Source organism: Chrysochloris asiatica, unplaced genomic scaffold (genome assembly GCF_000296735.1).
Source record: "Chrysochloris asiatica unplaced genomic scaffold, ChrAsi1.0 scaffold00220, whole genome shotgun sequence".
In the NCBI taxonomy this organism is placed as follows: Eukaryota; Metazoa; Chordata; class Mammalia; order Afrosoricida; family Chrysochloridae; genus Chrysochloris; species Chrysochloris asiatica.
The window spans coordinates 4,886,300-4,906,554 of record NW_006408738.1 but is presented as its reverse complement, the minus strand read 5'-3'; the positions used below and the strand labels follow the sequence as shown (position 1 = coordinate 4,906,554).

The following is a 20,255-nucleotide window of genomic DNA, read 5'->3' as shown; positions in this document are numbered from 1 at the left end:
GGCTCTGCTGATCTGGGAAGAAGGAGATAAAAGAGTTGGCCAGTTTCGTATGTCCACCGCCTGGTGGACATCAGTGGCTGAACACTTTCTTCCGCCTTCCACTTCTTCTCATATGCTCATCAACCCTGCTTACAACCTTTCCCTAAGAGAGGTTGTATTAGAATAAAAGGGTTCAAAACATTGACACTTTAAAGTGTTCATGTCACCAAGCAGTGGGCTGGACACAGCCAAAGGTGACATGAAGACATCTGCCAGTTTTCTACATATTCTTGGGGCCTTAGATCTTCTCAACTGTCTTGTCTTCCCTTCCCTTCCCTCCAAGTGCATAAGGAAGAACCACAGACACAATCTCAACCTGAAACCCAGACTTGCAAATCGCCTACCTAGGGGGGGGTACTAGCTCATGTGACCGGAAGGAGACAACAGTTGCCCAGATTACAAAGGAGGAGACCAGGGCCTCTGGTCTGAAAGCCATCACCTACCTGGAGTTGCCAAAACTCAACGGTGCAGCCTACAATTGTAAAGGTAGAAGTTTTGTTAACTTCTACCGGCTGCACGAAAGCTGCAGTAAACCCATGTTCTCTACACCACTGCCAGGTATTCTCAGCGCTGTCCTGTACCTTCTTGCTCAACAAGGCTCCAGGATTTGATAATAACAGACTTAAATGCAAAGAATACGCATGGCAGTTCCCTGGAGTCACCCACTGCTTTGTCTTTATCTTTGCAAGGCTGTTGGGAGCAGGGGCCAGTCTAGAAGACTACTGAATTGTGGGTGCCGCTCACTAGCAACTTGAAGCATTTAGCCCAAGTTCAGGTGGGTGGTTTTAGAAGAATCAGAATGAACGTCTCAGGGTGCAGGTAAGGATCACACCTAAGGGACACATGACTTTCTTATTATTTAAGACTGTATGGGGTTTCCGAGCAGTGGGAGGGGCTGAATGGGGGCAGAAGGCAGACAAAGGCCATGGTCCCCACAGAAACACCACAATGCGTGTGGTTGAAACACGGCCGGGGCACCACTGCGGCATTCCAATCTGCTCCCCCAGACTCCGTTGTGAATCACTGTGTATGTGTGTGTGTAGAGTAGCATTTTGCGATGGATATGGCTAGACTATATGGTCATCTTCCAGGAGTCCAGGTTTCACATATATTCAAACACATTCACACACACACAAGGGGACTCCAAAAGTTCATGGAAAAGTGGAATTAAAAGAGAAAGGAATTTTACCATGATTTTTTGAAGCATATATACATATGTGTGTGTGTGTATATAGACTCCTGAGGGTGTGGCACTGTGAGATAAACACTGGACTGTGAACCACAAGGTTGACAGTTCAAACCCACCAGCTGTCTCTTAGAAACTCTGTAGGGGGTTGCTATGAATTGGAACCGACTCAACAGCACTTAACAACAGATAATTACTTACTTAATATTTTTCTTTAAATACCTCATTTTGATGACTTGTATTTATTTACAAAGAAACATTATATGACTACTGAAAATGGAAGCCAGGATCACTTCCCAAAAGCAAGGCATCTGTAAAAGCAATATTAATGACAGTTCTGAACAATGTCACTGATTCCTGTCCTGAACTCTTGATGTTTTGGTCCTTGCTGAAAGGGTGAGTGAGTGTCAGATAGTGTTGAAACCGTACGAGCTCCTAATAGAGGTTCTCTGCATTGTCAGAAGGATTCCATGCAAACTGAGAAGGGAATGTGGTTTCCCTCACGCAGTGAGTCAATGTTACTCAAATGCTACGGCTGCGGACCACTGACAATCATAACCCCCTCCTCCCCCAAATGAAACGGTCTTCAGAACCACTAAGGACAGCCCCAAACAAAAAACCACACCAGTTTCTGTTGACTCTGGCTGAAAGCAACCCCATATATATGGGGTAGAACTACTTGATAGGGGTTTCAAGGCCGTGACCAGAGCACCAGGCTTCTCTTCCAGGAGTCTCTGGGTGGGTTTAGTTAGTAGCCATGTGCTTAACTGCCTGCACCACCTGGTGACTCCTTATGTCTACGACGACCATATTTACCTTGGGCAGCGACAGAGGAAACACTCGTACCATAGTGCAAACGAGGGAAGCACGAAAAGGATATCAGAAAGGACAGTTTTGGTGTAGCTTCCTTTATGCTAGTTTAGGAAAGGTGGGTGCATGGAACCTCCAAAGAACCTGTGGAGAGCAGAGACACAGGCCCAGCCACACCCCCCGGCCGGCATCACAAGGAGACTGTTACCTGGGCTGGAGGACTGGGTGACAGGTGAGCCAACTCTCCGATTCTGGCCGCAGCCCGCGGATCGCTGGAGCTGATCAGAACCGGAGCACTAATTTCCATGGAATGCCTATTGCTCACGGCCTGGGAGGACTTGTGTGTCACACTGAGCGCAGTGAAGGAGTGGCGTTTCTTGGCATTCTTCTTGCCATCAATACGCCGCTGAAATGCACTGACCGCTCCGGTGCTGCTTAGAGTGGAACTCGGGGCCAGAGTGGCCGCCGCGCTGGGGTCAGTGGGCATGGAGGCGTCGCAGCCGGACTCGGCACCTAAGCACGTCTTGTCCGTCTCAATTAGCTGCTTGGCGGAGTCGTTGAGCTATGTAAAAAGGGGAAGAAGTGGGGAGGGGAGTCATTAAATGAGTGTCACATTCTACTCCCAGCTCCCTGTACTCTTTCCTGGACTGAGCTAGCATTTAGAAACTGACAGTGGCAATGTCTTCAGATTGAGCTCCGGCCAGCATGAACACTGCAGTTAAAACCATGACAAAGGCTGGAATGACGTCTGTGGATTTGTATGTATTGAGAAGGGTCCTAGAGCAGATGTGGGGAGACTCATGAAGCTATGACAGAGAGCAGGGACTTGTAAAACAGATGGGGGGCATTTTCTGAAGGCCAGACACCATGACTCACCCGAGTCTTTACCGGGCTGCATGTTTCCAGCTGGCCAAAGAGGTGGTGGGAGAGGAACGAGGTTCCAGACAGAGGTGCTGGTCAGAAAAGCGTGACCATCACCCAGACCCTAAAGATGGTCAGAGAGGAGTGAGGAGGTCACTCGCTTCTGCCACCTCAGATCCCAGTAACCACTGAGTCCCAGCCTTCCCTTCCCCGCTCTGGCCATTCTGGTAGAGAAATTTCAGGCACCAGAATGTGTCTTTCTCACCAGTGGGTGAGGTGTTAGGCTGCTAACTGCAAGTCTGTGGGTTCAAACCCACCAGTCACTCCTCTGCTGAAAGATGAGGCTGCGTGCATCTGTAAGACTTTTTTTTTTTTTTTAAGTTTTTATTGTGAATTGAGTGAAAGTTTACAGGGCGGATCATCAGTTCTACATTCAACAGATCACACACCTTGTGTCATTACAATGATTATAATCCCCTCCATGGACCATCGTTAACAGGATTTCTCTCTATCCACTTTAGATTAAAAAAAAAAAAATCATTCAGGCATATATAATAATTTACACCTCCAAAGGGCACATTCTGCAAGCCTGCCTCCTAGCCGCCAGCTCTCAGTCCCTCTCTTCCCATGAATCTAGAGTTCTCAGCCACTCCCCGTTTCTATGTCCCCCTCCATCTCAGGTGTTGCTGCTTCTTTGGATAAGTCCCCTCATTCTGCTTTTGCTCTTCTCCTGAGATGGTCCTAGGGTCCTCTGTTTCTGGACTGTAAGATTAACCACTCCCCTGTTTTTGTTACAAAACTTCCACCTTCACAATCATGACATCACCAATCAGTCATGACAATTAGTCACTACTGAGTCACACAAATCTTATTTCCATCTCTTTTCACCAGACCCATCTAGAAAAGATGAAATTTATTCAGTGGGGACGCTTTCTTTTCCTCTATATTCTTAAACTAAACTCCCTCTTACATTTGTAAGACCCTACGTAGGGTCTCTCTCTCTCTGAAACAGAATGAACTTGAAGGCTATGGGTTAGTCTTGTGACTGGAAGAAAACCGGAAATGCGCATAGCTTGTGTGGTCCATGGAAGCCATCTTTCCAGGACTGGTCTCTGCTCAGGGCATCCAAATGGATCAGCTGATCTGACCCTCTGTCCCCTGCTTCTCCCAGCCATCTTCACTCATCTTATGAGAAGTAAATCATGTATTATCTTGAATAATCACCAAGCACTCAAGACATTATTCCTCCCCGTGTTTCGGAACCTGTTTGTTACTGTTTGAGTTATGTATCCCCCAGAAGACAGGTTGCAGTCCCAAACCTCAGTACCTATGAACATGGTCTTGTTTGAAAACAGGATTTTTGCAGATTGCAGTGACATATACAGCCATATTGGAGTGGAGTGGGCCCTAATCTGGTATTTGTCTAAAAGGAGAAGAAACGCTGAGATGTCCAGATTCAGACGGTGATGGAGAGAACACAGAAAAGACGGACACGTATCTTCACCACAGAACACTAAGGATTGTGGGAGACCACCAGAAGCTTGCACCAGATTCTCCCCAGAGCCCCCTGAAGGAACCAACTCTGCTGATGTCTTGATTCTGAATGTCTAAGTCTCCACAGAAGTGAGAGAATCAAGCTCTGCTTTTTTAAGCCACTTGGTTTGTGGGACTTTGGTTACAACTGCTCTAGGAAACCGGTATCAGGTCTCTGGGTAGTGCAGTTCACTACTTGTCTAAAGGTTGGTGGTTTGAACTCACCCGGAGGTGCATCGGAAGAAAGGCCTGGTGAACTGCTTCTGAAAGGTCACGGCCCTGAAAACCCTACGGAGCAGTCCTACTCTGACATATAAGCGGTTACCATGACTTGTAATCAACTTGAAGGCAATCAACACCAACAAACAAACTCAATATACACTGTTCTATAACATACAGAGGTGCCTTTTAAAGAGTTTGCCTTTGACAAAGAATTGACCCCAAATACTACTTTTCAATGAAGATGGGAAGGAGGGCTTGAATCTATGCATAACTTGTATTCATGTGGACTACTCCAAAGGAGCTCTGGTAGCATAGTGGTTACGAATCGGGCTGTGAACCACCAGGTCAGCAGTTCAAAACCACCAGCCATTCCGCAGGAGAAAGATGAGGCTTTCTGCTCCCTTAACGATTTACAGCCTTGGAAACCGTATACAGGGTCACTATGAGTCGGAACCGACTCCATGGCACATAACAACAACAACATGCCAGCTAAAGACGTATCTTTCTTTGCAGGGTTGCTGTCTTGCTGTGGCATTCAAGGGTAAGCGAGACTGGTCATTGTAAGGTTGGCAGTTTAAACTCACCAGGAACTGTTTGGAAACTCTATACGAGTCACTATGAGTCGGAACACACTCAATGGCACTGAACAACAACAACATGTTAGTGGAATGCTGGTGTGGTGATGTGAGATAAGCACTGAACTTCAAATTGCAAGGTCAACAGTTCAAACCACCATCTGCTCCTTAGAAACCCTATGTTGCTGTTGTTGTTGTTAGGGGCTGTTGAGTCCGTGTCGACCGAATCACGGTGACAGAACGAACACTGCCTGGTCCAGGGCCATCCTCACAATCGTTGCTACACGTGAGCTCACTGCTGCTACCATTGCCAGTCCACCTCTGTGGGCATCTCCCGCTTGACAGCTAATCCTTCACTTTATGTTTCCAGCTGTTTCACTTCATTTTAAGTTGTGCCCCATCCGCATATGAAGGTTCAAAAGTTTTATTCCATATGTGTCATCTCGGTCAACTCTCCTCTGAGGATGCAGCTCTTCCCCAGTTGTATTTTGAATGCCTTCCAAGCTGAGGGCCTCATCTTCTAGCACGGTATCTGACACTATTCTGGAGTGATCCGACAGTGTTCCACTGCTAGTCATAAAGGTTTTGGTGGTTACACATTCAGAAGCAGTCTGATGCTCCCTCCTAGTTTGTGAAAGTTCAGCTTGTCCACTGGGGGTGACCCTGCTGGTATTAAAGAACCAGACATAGCTCCCAGCATCATAACAACAGGTACGACACACAGTGGTGGGAACCCTAGGCAGAGTCGCTGAGTTGGAACCTACTTGAAGGCACGTGATAACAGGAACAACACTAGGACACTCGGTGACACTGGTGGTTTGGAGGGGCTGGGCGACGTTAACCTCATTGTGCTTGGAGCAGATCCGGGAGTTGACCAGCTTCAGGCCCCAGGTAGAATGAGGAGAAGGCTGCCTGCGTTTGTGTATCGGGGAGTCAGTGTGACTTTGAGTCCAGTGAAGAGACCAGAAGCAGTGTCCCCTTGGCCCCTACACCTAGAAGGTGATTTTTCATCCCACGTGCGTGATAGGGGGTCCCTTTCTTCTTAGACTGCACCGGGGCCTACCTAAAGGGGATATTAGCGGCGATAGAAGGAATACAGCAGCTGGAACTATTTATTGTTAAAACACAGTTGTGTGTACAGGGGGCGGGCAGGAAGAAAGAGTGATGTTAAAATAAGCTTGGAATCATCTCCACAAGATGGGTTAAATAAATGCCACAATGCTAGGTAAATTTCTGTAAAATTCCATTATTTCTGCCTCATATTCTGAGACAGTAACAGAAGAAACTGAGTAAATGCCAGCTAGCCCTGTGTGTGGACCTACCTAGGAAAGCATATAGTTAAACAAGAAGGAACGAAAGCAATTCCTTTTCTTTTTATCAAGCACAAGTAGTTGCAGGTATTACAGGTTATAGGGGTGATGGTAGGTTACAGTAGAGGAAGGTAATTTTTTCTGTAAGGATCAATAGAAAATATTTCAGATTTTGCAGCTCATACAGAATATATTGTGACTATTCAACATTCTCGTTCTAGTGCAAACACTGCCTTAGAGGACCCTGAGTAAATGGACGAGCTTATATTCCAACAAAAATTCAGGTACAAAATCAGGCTATATCATCTACTGACTCCTGAGCTCAGGGAAAATTCCCCAAGCAATGAGTGGCCCCACACTAACTTATGCCGGAGCACAGGCTGCACAGCTGAGCTCTCCTTTATTCATTTCCAGACACCAGATCCCCACACGTCAGTCCCCAGAGGGTCAAAGCCCTGAAAAGAGCCAACAACGGGATGGATGTAAGGTGCGGGACATGCTTGCCTTGCAGTGAAAAGGCTTTTGGTTCAGGTCCCTGAAAGCGTGACCACATCTGAGGCCAATGAATGAGGGCTGACTAGATCGGGAAGGTCACCTGGGGACCAAGTCTCAGGAGGTATGATGTCATATATTATGGGCACATGGTAAAGCCAATAAAAGACCTCCATGGAGCTGTCTGGGTAGAGGGAGCAAACATCTGCTCTTCATAGACTAAGCACTTCCACTGGGGATATGGAAACCAGGAAGATCTGGAACCTTGCCCTTTGTGTTTTTCCCGTCATTTGTGAGTTGTTATTTCAATGAGTTATAAGGCCCAAGAAACAAAAGGGCCCAGCACCCATTGATCTAGACCTGGGTGAATGTTTGTGACCGAGAGGAGGGCCTGGTACCTACTGGCCTAGTCCCAGGACAGCGAGGAGCAGAGAGAAAGGACTGTGTAGAACATCTAGGGTCTGGACTGCGGAGCAAGGGAAGCGGCGATTTCCCTGGACTGCTTTGGTCTAATTGGCACCATGGGCATGGTTAGCTAGAGTGAACCCTGATTACTTGGTTCATCTATGCTTTCTAAATGAAACACAGGCACTACTGTGGGGTGAAATTGTAATGGAATCACTGATAGGTTATGGGGACAAAGACAGCCCTGACTCGGAAGCAGTTCTTGGTTCGGTCATGGCTGATGAAGCGTCTTTGAAAACGGGAATCTACCAGAATTTGTAACATGTAAGTGAACCAAAATGGTAGCAGGAACTGGAAAAATTTGAAGATGTCGCTCTGCTGGAAACCTCATCTCCCTCTCAGAAGAAAATAACGGAGTGTGTATTGTGTAGCAATCGAATCTCTTGATGAGTATCATCAGAAACTTTGAGCACCTTCCTCAAAGATGGCACCCAATTCCCATGGTCTCTGAGTGTGTCTTTCTCTCTTCACAGTCCTGATCATACCCAGGCTTCTGCATCAGGTTTCTGAAAGGGATCCCTTTGTGTCTTCTGAGTTGGCCATTCTAGGACTTTGACGAATATTTTTTTCCATTCTACTCACTCTTCTGCTTCACCAAAAATTGAAAAATTCATGTCTGCTTTGATTTTGTTTTGTCAGCTTTGTTGATGTTGTTAGGTGCCATCGAGTCAGTAACAACTTATAGCGACACAAATACGGATTTCTTCCAATCGTTGGCCAGATAGTTGTCTTCCAAATTTCTTGGCAGAGATGAGTGAGTGCCTCCTGTGCTGTTCCCCTTTGTTGAAAGATTTCAATTTGTATTCTATCAATTCCTGGTGCCATGTTCTTTGCCAATGCCTTCAATGCACCTTGGACTTCTTCCTTCAGTATCATTAGCTTTTGATCAAATGCTACCTCTTGAAACGGTTGAACATCAACCATTTCCTTTTGGTACAGTGACTCTGTGTATTCCTTCCATTTTCTTTTGATGCTTTCTGCATCATTCAATAGTTTGCCCAGAGAATCCTTCAGTAACTCAAGTCGAGGCTTGAAATTTTTCTTCACTTCCCTGTTTGAGAAATGTTGAGCGTGTTCTTCCTTTTTGGCTAATTCCAGGATTTTGCACATTTTGTTATAAAATTTGACTTTGTTTTCTCGAGCTAGTCTTTGAAATTTTCTGTTCAGCTCTTGTATCTCTTTACTTCTTCCATTTGCTTTAGCCTCTCTATGCTGAAGAGCAAGTTTCAGAGTCTCTTCTGACATCCATTTTGGTCTTTTCCTTCTTTCTTGTCTGCTTAATGACCTTTTGCTGTATGATGTTCTTGATGTCATCCCAAACTCTTCTGGTCTTTGGTCTTTAGTGTCTAATGCATCAAATCTGTTCTTCAAATTATCTCTAAATTCAGGTGGGATATATTTAAGGTCCTATTTTGGCTTTCTTGGACTTATTGTCATTTTTGTCATCTATTATTGAACTGAGTTTAACTGGTTCAGAGCCTTGTTATGAACACAAATGAAAACAACCAGGGACCAGTTGTGTTCTTATAAGTAGACAAACACTTCCAGAATTCCAGTCCCTTCTCAATGGGTTCAAAAGTGCACAAATCTCTCAACTTCAAGGAAGCACCTGCTTTCTGAAAAGTTACTTCAAGATCTGGGAGTCAGACAAATCCCAACCACTGTTTCTCCGTGTGACAAATGAGGCAGCCACAGGGCATGTGCTTTATGCTTCTTTTCTGAGGGGTTTCCAAAAGGGAGACCTCTGGTTGTTCTGGAAGGTGGCTAGAGGGTGGGATGCAATTGTCATCTATGGGGTGGGAGGTATGATGGTGAGCTGGTCACTGGGTAGACTGGGACCTAATGAATGCCCAAGGTTCCCTTTGCATTCTTAAATGGTGCACTTGGGACTGAGAATAAAGTTAAAAAGGAAGACTAGCAAGGGAAATGCACCATCTCCAGGAGTCCTGACGACTGAGTGGACAAAAGCCTGCTTTAACCATTTGGTCATCAAGGGTATGCCCAATAGTCGAAGCCAGGGTTGTGGATGGTGACCACACCCAGGAAACATAAGATACACCTTCCCATCAGAGAACATCAGGACGTGTTCTGGATTTGTAATCCTCAAAAATGTGTTGGAATCCTAACCCTATATCTGTCAATGCAATGCTGTTTGTTATATTCATGAGGCAATATCAGTGTGGTGGTGGTGGCTATGTGCCATGATGTTCCGACTCCTAGCGACCCCGTACAGGGTTTCTGAGGCTGCAAATCTTTATGGGAGCAGAAAGCCTCATCTTTCTCCTGTGCAACGGCTGGTAGCTTTGAACTGCTGACCTTGAGGTTAGCAGCCTAACTCGTAACCACTGCACTACCAGAGCTCCCAGTTGACTTAGAAGGAGCAGCATTTACATGCCAGTGAGTGAGCACAGATGTCAGATGTCACATGAAGACCACCAAGGATCCGAGGAACTCCAGGGCTACAGGAGAAAGAGGCACGGATCTCCCCCCAGAACCAACACGGCACCCTGGTGTCCTAAATGTAGACTTCCAGCCTCCCGCTCTGTGAGAAATATACTTCTGTTTGTTAGACACCCACATGTGGTATTTCTGTAGTTGTTAGGTGCTGTTGAGTTGGTTTCAACTCATAGTGACTGTGTTTAGAAATTCTGAGGCTGTAAATATTTATGGGAGCAGAAAGTTTCATTTTTCCTCCCTCGGAGTGACTGCTGGGTTTGAACTACCAACCCTGTGGTTAGCAATCCAGTGTTTCTACAGCACCACAGCATTCCTGTCTGTTATAGTCCTGCTAGGAAACTAACATAGGAGGTTAAAAAGGCTGAGTAACGCAGAGTTGTTCAGAAAAAGAACCAACCACACAGGGGCTGAGCAAGCCCTGTCTACACAGAAGACCACTGTCCTCTTCCCTCAAACAAGTCCCCCCACACAACTCCCACTATTGATTCAACAGCATCCCTTTGGGACCCATTAGACCTGCCCCCGAAGGTTCCCAGGCTGTAATCTTTCTGGAAATATCTTTCTCCTGTAGAGCAGTTGATGGGTTCTAGACAATGACCCTTCAGTCAAGAACTGAGCACTTCACCATTGTACCACCATGAGTCCTGGTCTCTACACAAGGCACCCGACACTCTTGGCATTGGAGTTGGTGGTCCCTGGGGGTCAGTCCCCTGGGCAGGTTCCAGACAGTGGGACTCAGTTTGGTTTGGGCAGTTCACCCACAGTCCACTGCATGGAGGGTCCAGGGAAAGTGGGCCAAAGAGCAAAGGGTCCAGGGAATGGGCAAAGGGTGGTGAAAGGGGAGGAGGAAAACACCAGATGGCTCTCTCTCCTCACACCTCAGCCAAGCTGGGCTCCAGGGGGAAATGCTCAGTGAGGGAGCTCCCGAAATGTAGGAGGTCATCCTGAGCTCCTCCATTTTCTCCTGTAACAAAGGTTTCTCAGAGAAGGCTGGTGGTTCCCTCACAGGAAACAGCATACAGCCAGGTGGCCTGTCCGGCCTCTCAGACTAGGGGCTTCCGGTGGATACACACTAGGTCAGCTGTTTAATCGCAAGTGCTACCTGCTGTCCCCATGTACTGAAAGGTTGTGAGGCGTCCCATGCACCTCGGGTTGCTTTGTGGTGCAGGCCCGCTGCCCAGACTTCCCAGATTGAATACATTTTTAGATGGAAGAGAACTCGGGCTTCCTGAGAAATAGGTAACATGGGGTTTCCAGAGAACCCGCCCCCAGCTTCCTCCTTAAACTTCGCTCTAGACTTAGCATTCAGCACCTCCCGAATCTTCCATCTGCCTGGCGCTCTTCTGGGCTGTTGCTGGGAAGTTAGATGAGGCTCTATCAGACGGGACCCTGCTATAACTGTGAAAACTCCATGGAAGCCTGAGTGTAAGACTGAAATAAAGGACAAAGGAACAGCAAACAATTTGGGACTAAGAGTTGGGTTATTAACTCAGAGGAGTCTCTGGGTGGTGCAAACGGTCAACACACTCAGCAGCTAACTGAAAAAGCTGAAGGTTCGAGTCCACCAAGAGGTGCTCCCAAAGAAACATCTGGTGATCTACTCTGAAGGACCAGCCATTGAAAACCCTAGGGTACAGAGTTCTACTTGGACACACATGGAGCCCCCAAAAGAGTCAGAATTAACAGAGAAACCACTGGCATTATCTGTCAGGGCTAGTTTAGAGAAGGACTAAATCAACAGAGATGTGTGGAAGGAAGTTCTGAAGGCTTTGTGGAGAAACCACACTCAGAAGGGTCTGGAAGGATGCACAGGATTTGGATGGGGGGTGGGGGGTGTGAAGAGAGGACATGCTGTCAAGGAAATTCACGAAGTGGGGAAGGATCTGAGCAGGCAAGGAAGAGAGAAATGTGGCACTCGCGATGGATTAGCATGTCTTCTGGTGCAGGGCGCCACCCTGGGTCCTCAGCACCAGCATTGCATTAACAGACGCAGCGTGCACTGTTACATACTGTTGCCCCTCACTAAGCCCTTTCACGTGGGCTGAAGGCAAGGTGGGGACCATGGCCCAGGAGGCCCACTCTCATCACACTCACTCCCTGAGTTAGAATCCAGCAGTACGTTCTCACACCAGCTTGGTTTAGAAAAGCCCCCTCACTTCTCATAAACTACCGGTTTCTTCTCACTCTGCATATTCTACTAGCGTTTGTAGCTGGTAGCCACCTTGGTGAATTAAAAAAAAAAGCAAAAAACTCAAAACACAAGAAACGTAAGCAGCATGAGAACAGGCTATGTGAATCAGAGCACGCTTTCTCTGTAAGGAGGTCGGCTTGCTCACACATGCAGGGTTGTGGGATGCCTGGCGCTTTCAGCCACACAACTTGCATGAAGGGCTGTCAGCATTTCCATTACAAATACCTGCCTTTCAGAAGGAGGTTATGAAAAACTCACTCCAGGTTCCAAAACGTGTGATCTAAATCCAGGATTATTTCCTTTGAAATGTGTCCTCCAACCATGCTCAGCTGTTCTGCTCTATTTTATGGCTTTATTCATTTGCTTCTTCAAAAGTGTGAGCTCTAAAGAACAAGCCAGGGCCTTGTTTCCTCCCCCAGCCCTTCAAGGGGCACGCTCAGAATACCTGAGGGTCAGTCTCCTGAACATTCTTGTTTGGCACTCAGTCCTGCAGTGCCAAGAGGAACACAGAGAAACAGGAAGCAGCATGCATAATGCCTTTCATTCATCGGCCTCAGAATGCGCTCGAAACACTATCCATCATGTGTCTCCATTTGGAACATTATTATACAGAAATAGTGGCAGTAATAATGCCCAAGGCTGAGCTACACTAATTCTGTTCTTCCCCAAAGCAACAGACCTGCAGAGTTTCAGTCCACTGCCGACTCTGCTGAGTTGGTATTAGAAACTTCATTTTCAAAATAAGAAAGTCCAGGGACTAAATGATTGAATGTACGCACATTCAGGGTAAGTGGTGGCTAGCTGCGGGGATCCCACGCCCAATGGGAGGACACACGGGCTGGCCCTACACCACCCTCACCATCAGCTGAAAGACTATCATCCGTAGGTTGCCATTGACTGATTTTCTGAAGCAGATTCCAGGTCTGTTTTCCTGGTTATCTTACTGTGGAAGCTCAAAGGAAACCTGTTTGCCATCAAAGTCACAACTGAGCCTCCGCTGCCAGAAGGTTAGCCGCTGTGTATGTGGTACACTATGTGGGAATCGAACCCGGGTCTCTCACACGGAAGGTGAGAATGCTATCTCTGAGCCAACAATGCCTTATTCAGATTACGTGGACGGATGCCATGGATAGCCAGCCACAGAACACGGTCTTACCCTACATGTCAGCAGTGCCACATGTGTTCCATGAGTAGTACTGGTCATTCCTCAACAGATCTTTTCAAGAGTCTGTTCACAAGTAACAATACCATTCTCTTCTTTGACGGAGAATGAGGGTGCAGAAAAGTGATATGCTTTCCTCATTCAGGCCTTAACAATTCAAAGTGGATGGCAAATGCTAAAAGCAAGAGCAAATAAACTTCAATTAAAGATTGGAATTTTTAAGAAACTGAGAGAGAAATAAGAACTTTTGCTGTAAGGTGGTGAACTTGCAACACTTCACCAATAGCTTTACAGACCCTTGTTGTTGTTGTTAAGTGCCATCGTGTCGGGTCCGACCCATAGCGACCCTGTACAGGGTTTCCAAGGGTGTAAATCTTTACGGGAGTAGAAAGCCTCATCTTTCTCCCGCGGAGCGGCTGGTAGTTTCGAACCGCTGACCCTAAGGTTCGCAGCCCGATTTGTAACCACTATGCTACCAGAGCTCCTTTGATCCCTGAAACAAGCAAGGGAACTACCAGTGAAAAACCCCTACTAATGAAGGGAAGCAGTGAGATTTTCTCTCAGTGTTTGCTTCGGGACAAGCAGCTGCACGTTGGAGCCAAACTGTTCTCAACGAGCTGCTTCCTTCCTGCCTTGGGTTCTGACAGTCCGGAATGAATTCAGAAGCTCTCAACACACACACAGGGGCTATATATACAGATTCATTGATTCAATCATCTCTCACCAGGACGGGAGGGCAAGCAATGTGGAAAACAAACGAACTACGGACGCAGCAGAACCCCAAAAGATTACCAGCCTCTCTGTGACCAGTCCTTGGTAGCAAATCTCATTGTATCGGGAAACTTTCATCGTCTTTCCAGCAAGCTCCAATGAGTCACGTAGTGCAATACTCAGAGCTGGGATGGGCTGCTGGGGTACCACCGATGCCATCCCAATTAGAAGGCCGCCTTGCCAGCTGCACATTTCCACATGGGCCCATTAGCACAAAACATCCCGCACCTGCCAGCATTTGTCTGTAGCAGTGGGGTCGGCTTCAGAGCCGTTAGGAGTGGCCATGATTTCCCACTTCATCATCGTCCACATTGGTGCAGACACCCGTCACCCACTGGCCCCCACACTGCACGGAGACCAGATGGTTCTTTAGAAGGGGCTACAGCTTCCCCTGCCCACCAGGCTTGGGGGAATCCTGGCTGAATTCGCCTGAGTGGCCTGGGGGAGGGAGGAGGATGTCTGAGGCATCTGCCTTTCTCACCCCAACAACTAAGATTTCAAGAATATTCTGAGAGTGACTGCTGGCTGCGAACTGTGAAAGGAAGGGTGGTGTATGGTGAGTCAGAGGAGTGTTTCCCAGGATTGTTTTAGGACGTTTCCATCTCCCCCACCCAAGATGCTCATGTGGAGGTGGAATCCTGAAACTGCTCAGCCGTGTAGGATCACTCCGAGAAGACATGCGTAAGTTATGTGGATGGTCAGCACATTTGTTTCCCAAGTGGATACCCCTAGCCCACACAATTATGGACATATATATCAACTGTGCTTTCTTCTTCCAAAGAGCAAAAAATAAAGCAGTGATTAACAAATGCATCCGGTGACTCTGATTTTCATAGTCTTTTGATGAAAGCAGAAGACATTTCCAACATCCATACCAACCTTTTACAAACTCTTGATGCGTTTCCTCACAGACTTCGAGGCCTGGACCCGCCACATGGGAAGAAGCACCTTGTTGGCAGGAACAACATCAGCATCCCTGACTCTGGTGTACCCCTATTGTTGGGGGGTGCTATCAAGTCGATTTTGACCCCAGGTGACAGCAGAATTGTAGGTGTTGTTAGGTGCCATCGAGTCGGTACCGACTCATAGCAACCCTGTGTGCATCAGAATGAAACACTGCCCAATCCTGGGCCAACCACACAATTGTTGCCACACTTGAGCCCATTGATGCTGCCATTTTGCCAATCCATCTCGCTGGGGGTTTTCCTCTTTTTCTCTTACCCTCCACCTTACCAAACATGATATCCTTCTCCAGTGACTGGTCCCTCCTGACAATACATCCGAAGTATGAGATGAAGTCTGGCCATCCTGGCCTCCAAGGAGCACTCTGGCTGCACTTCTTCCAACACAGATCTGTTGGTTCTATGGGCAGCCCATGGTACTTTCAATATTCTCCTCTAACACCATAACTCAAAAGCATCAATTCTTCTATTGTCTTCCTTTTTCACTGTCCAGCTTTCACATGCCTATGAGGTGATTGAAAATACCATGGCTTGGTTTAGGCACACCTTAGTCCTCAAACTGACATCTTTGCTCTTCAATACTTTAAAGAGGTCTTGTGCAGCAGATTTGCCCAATGCAATACGACAATAGAGTAGCCCTGTAGAATTTTCTAGGCTGTTATCTTTGAAAGAGCAGACTGCCAGAACTCTTCTTCTATCATGGATCCACAGGCTAAGTTCGAACCTCCAGCCTTCTGATCAGCAGTTGAGAGATTAGCCATTGTACCACCTGGACTCTTTGGCATGCCTATGTTGTTGTTGGTAAGTGTCATCGAGTGTGTTCTGACTCATAGTGACCCTGTGTAGGGTTTCCGAGGAGCAGCTGAAGGGTTTGAACTGCCGACCTTATACAGGAAACCAAATCAGTATTCCAATGTTACCAGGGACATGAAATTTGTAGGGTAAGCTAGAGCAGTGTGATGTATTATCTTCCATCACAGCCAAGCCCTGCTTCTTCCTCATCAGAGACCCCACCGGCCTCTCCTGTGACCCTTTGCATTCTTGTCTGTGAGTCTTGGCACTGCTCATCCAAAGATTTGGTCTCAGTAACTTTATTAGCTTAGATGTGACAATTCCTTCACAACTACCATCTCCTCCAACTACTGAGACATCTAGAAATGTCAGAACTGAAGGGTTTCTTCTTTTCACTGTTTAAGTAGTTTCATAGGATAGCCCTTTGGAGATGTGATGTTCCTGCCGTATCTGAATTTGGGGACCAGGTGAAATAAAAAAGCCTCTTCTATGTGCCAGCTTTATGTGATCTACAAGTGTCCTGGGGTGAGCCCAAGACCAGCCAGGTTCTAGGTGCCTGGTCTGGGCCAGCGCTCCTGTATTCAGCTGGGAGGCGTGCTACAGCTGAGTTTCTCAGAATCCACTAGTTTGTGATCAAGAGGACTTTAAGAAGAATGTATGTAAGAGGAATTAAAAATCAATAAAATTGGAAGACCAGACAAAAGAGCGATGATCAGATCTAGCAGGAGAACAGCAACAATGGGGTAGGAGTTACCTAATAGTTCACAAGTGAAATAATTAGGAACCAAGTTGGAGACAGACTCTCAGGGCTCAGATGTGCACAGCCTTTGTGAAGTCCATGGATGAAGCCCAGAGCAGTGGACATACACACCTTAATTGCACAGACAGACAGCCTTGTGCAGGTGGTCTGACTATGTCATCACCGAATGTCCCATTAAGATAAGACGGATGAGTCCCCCACCACTGCAAAGTTACATACCTTCATGGAAACCCAGTAACTAGAAATCAAAGACCTGTTGGAGGACATGTACATACAGTTTTTCACGAAGACAACAACATACATCGTCTCATGGATGCACCGCTCAAGTAACACCTGCCTACTAACACCTGCCATGGCCCAGGTTCTATTCTAGCTGCTGGGGATATTGTAGGAAACTAAAGGCCCTGGTGTCGGGAATTTCTACCTTAGTGTGTACCAATCACCCAATGGTCTGCATTCAGCTTCCATAGCTTTGGACTGCCGTCAGAGTCTCTGCAGTTCTCGAAGCTCCCAGGAGACTGTATTTGAGTAGCAAGTTTCTAGGACCCTGTTTTACAACCTTGGCTTCAGATTGGGATCATCTGGAAATTAAATAACAAAAGAATTCTGATGGCTGAGCCCTACTGCCATGACTGATTTAACTGGTCTGGGATGCCTGGACCTCAGGAGAGTTCACAATGTCCCAGGGGATTCTAATACGCCAACAGGTTTCAGAATCATGGGGAAGCGGGGAGAGGGCAGGGGAAAGGCTGACCAAATAATGCCAGTTGCTTACATCACCATAATGGACATCAAGTAGGACAAGGAGCAGGGCAGAATTAGGTTCCCAAAGACTGCTGGGCCCTCCATCGAATGGACGCGATGGAAAAAGCCTTCCTATTCTCTGCATTTGAGGCAACAGTCTGTGAATCCCGTAATCTTCAGTCAAAGCAGAGGAGAGACTAGGCCAGCAGCATGGCACTCCAGGGCTTGGATCCCAGCATTAGTAATCTTTAATCTCACTGTTTTCTATCTCTAAAATGGGGAGTAAACATTATGCACCTCCTAGGAGTCCTGGTGTGGTTCTGTGGGTTAATGCACAGGACTGCAAGATCAGTTTGAAACACAAGGTTGGCAGTTCAAACTACCAGCCACTCCTTGGAAACACTCTATAGGGTCGCTGTGAGTCAGACCCAATTCGACAGCACTTAACAACAACAAAGGGTGTGATGAGTGTGAACTGAGATGCTGTCTGTAAAGCAGTGAGCATAGTTCAGATGCCAACTGCTTCGTAAATATTACCTCTGTAGTTTTTTAAGGAAGCACATCTCAAATGGTGTTTTAAAGGCTCTCAGAATGCACTGCTGGCTATGCAATCACACATGAATTTATGGATAAATAAGAGCTACTCATGCAGAGAAAACAGATTCGGGTTAGTCATTGTTGTTGTTACTGTTGTTAGGTGTTGTCAAGTTGGCTCGGACCCTCAGTGACCCTGTGCACAACAGAACGAAACACTGCCCGGCCCTGGGCCATCCTCACAATTGTTGCTGTCCCCTATTGACTGTCCCTCCATTTACCATACATGAGGTCCTTCTCCAAGGACTAATAACTCCTAATACGTGTCCGAAGTATGAGAGAGAGTCTGGTCATCTTGGCTTCTAAGAAGGATTCTGGTTGTACTTCTTCCAACACAGACCTGTTTGTTCTTTTGGCAGTCCATGGTACCTTTAATATTCTCCTCCAGTTACATAACTCAAATGCATCAATTCTTCTACGATCTTCCTTACTCACCATCCAACTTTCACATACATATGAAGTTATCGAAAATACCATGACTTAGGTCAGGTGCATCTTAATCCCCAAACTGACATTTTTGCTCTTGAACACTTTAAAGAGTCTTGTGCAGCAGATTTGCACAATGCAATACGACCTTTGATTTCTTAACTGCTGTTTCCATGACTGTTGATGGTGGATTCAAGCAAGATGAAGTCTTAGACAACTTCAATCTTCTCCCCATTTATCATGATGTTGTTTATTGGTCCAGTGGTGAGAGTTTTTTGTTTTCTTTACATTGAGGTGCAAACCATACCGAAGGCTAAGGCCTGTGATCTTCATCAGTAAGCATTTTAAGTTCTCTTCACTGTCCACAAGCAAGATTGTGTCATCTGCATATCGCTGGTTATTAAGGAATATTTCTCCAATTCTGATGCCATGTTATTCTTCATATAATCCAGATTCGTGAATTATTAGCTCAGCATGTAGATACAACCCAGGCACACAACTTTCCTGATGTTAAACTATTCAGTGTTCCCTTTTCCGTTTCAATGATTGCTTCTTGGTCTATGTACAGGCTCCTCATAAGCACAATTAAGTGCTCAGGAATATTCATTCTTTTCAATGTTGTCCATAGCTTGTCACGATTCACATAATCGAAAGCTTTTGCATAGTCAATAAAACACAGGTAAACATCTCTCTGGTATTTTCTGCTTTCAGCCAAGATCCATCCGACATCAGCAATGATATCCCTTATTCCATGTCCTTGTCTGAATCTGGCTTGAACCTCTGGAAGTTCCTTGTCAATACACTGCTGCAACCATTTTTGAAAGATCACTTGCAAAATTTTACTTGCTTGTGATATTTATGATATTGCCTGATGATTTCTGCATTCTTCTGGGTCACCTCTTTTTGTAATGGGAACAAATATGGATCTCTTCCAATCAGTTGGCCAAGTAGCTGTCATCCAGATTTCTTGGCTTAGATGAGTGAGTTCCTCCAGAGCTGTATCAGTTTGTTGACAGATTTCAATTTGTATTCTATCGATTCCTGGAGTCTTATTCTTTGCCAATGCCTTCAATGCTCCTTGGACTTCTTCTTTCAGTAGCACTGGCTCTTGATCATATGAAAACTTTTGAAATGGGTGAACATCGACTATTTCTTTTTGGTATAGGGACTCCGTGAATTCCTTCCATTTTCCCTTGACGCTTTCTGCATCGTTCAGTATTTCCCCCAAATAATCCTTCAGTAATTCAAGTTGGGCTAGATTTTTCCCTTAGTTCTTTCAGCTTGAGAAATCTTGAGCATGTTTTTTCTTCCCTTTTGGTTTTCTAACTCCAGGTGTTTGCACATGTCAGTGCCTTGTGTTCTTGAGTTGTCCTTTGACATTTTCTGTTCAGCTCTTTTACCTCCTCTTTTCTTCCATTTGCTTTAGCATCTCTATGCTGGAGAGCACATTTCAGAGTCTCTGACATCCATCTTGGTCTTTTCTTTCTTCCTTATATTAAGGGCTTTTTGCTTTCTTGTATGATATTCTTGAAGTCATCTCACAACTCTTCTGGTCTTTGGTCATTGGTGTCTACTGCATCAAATCTGTTTTGGGGATGATCTATAAACTCAGGTGGGATATGTTTAAAGTCAAATTTTGGCTCTTATGGATTTGTTTTCATTTTCTTCAGCTTCAGCTTGAACTTGAAGATGACCACTTGATGGTCTGTCCTGCAGTCAGCCACTGCCCCTGTTTTGGCTGATGATATGGAACTTTTCCATCTATGTAATGAATTTGATTTCTGTGTCTTCCATCTGGTGAGGTCCATTTGTATAACTGTCTTTTATGTTGTTTAAAAAAGGTATTTGCACAAAAGACTTCACCAGAAGAGTAAAAAGGGAACCCACAGAATGGGAAAAAATC

The 20,255-nt window shown here is 46.0% G+C and overlaps 1 protein-coding gene across 1 annotated transcript in view; it reads right to left on the bottom strand.

The window, feature by feature from the left end:
• SH3RF3 (SH3 domain containing ring finger 3) overlaps positions 1–20,255 on the bottom strand; it is a 660,635-nt gene that overhangs the window by 199,659 nt on the left and 440,721 nt on the right. The window contains exon 5 of the mRNA XM_006873039.1: positions 2,244–2,597. Coding sequence (XP_006873101.1) covers positions 2,244–2,597 — 354 coding nt within the window. The remainder of the gene's footprint in view (positions 1–2,243; positions 2,598–20,255) is intronic.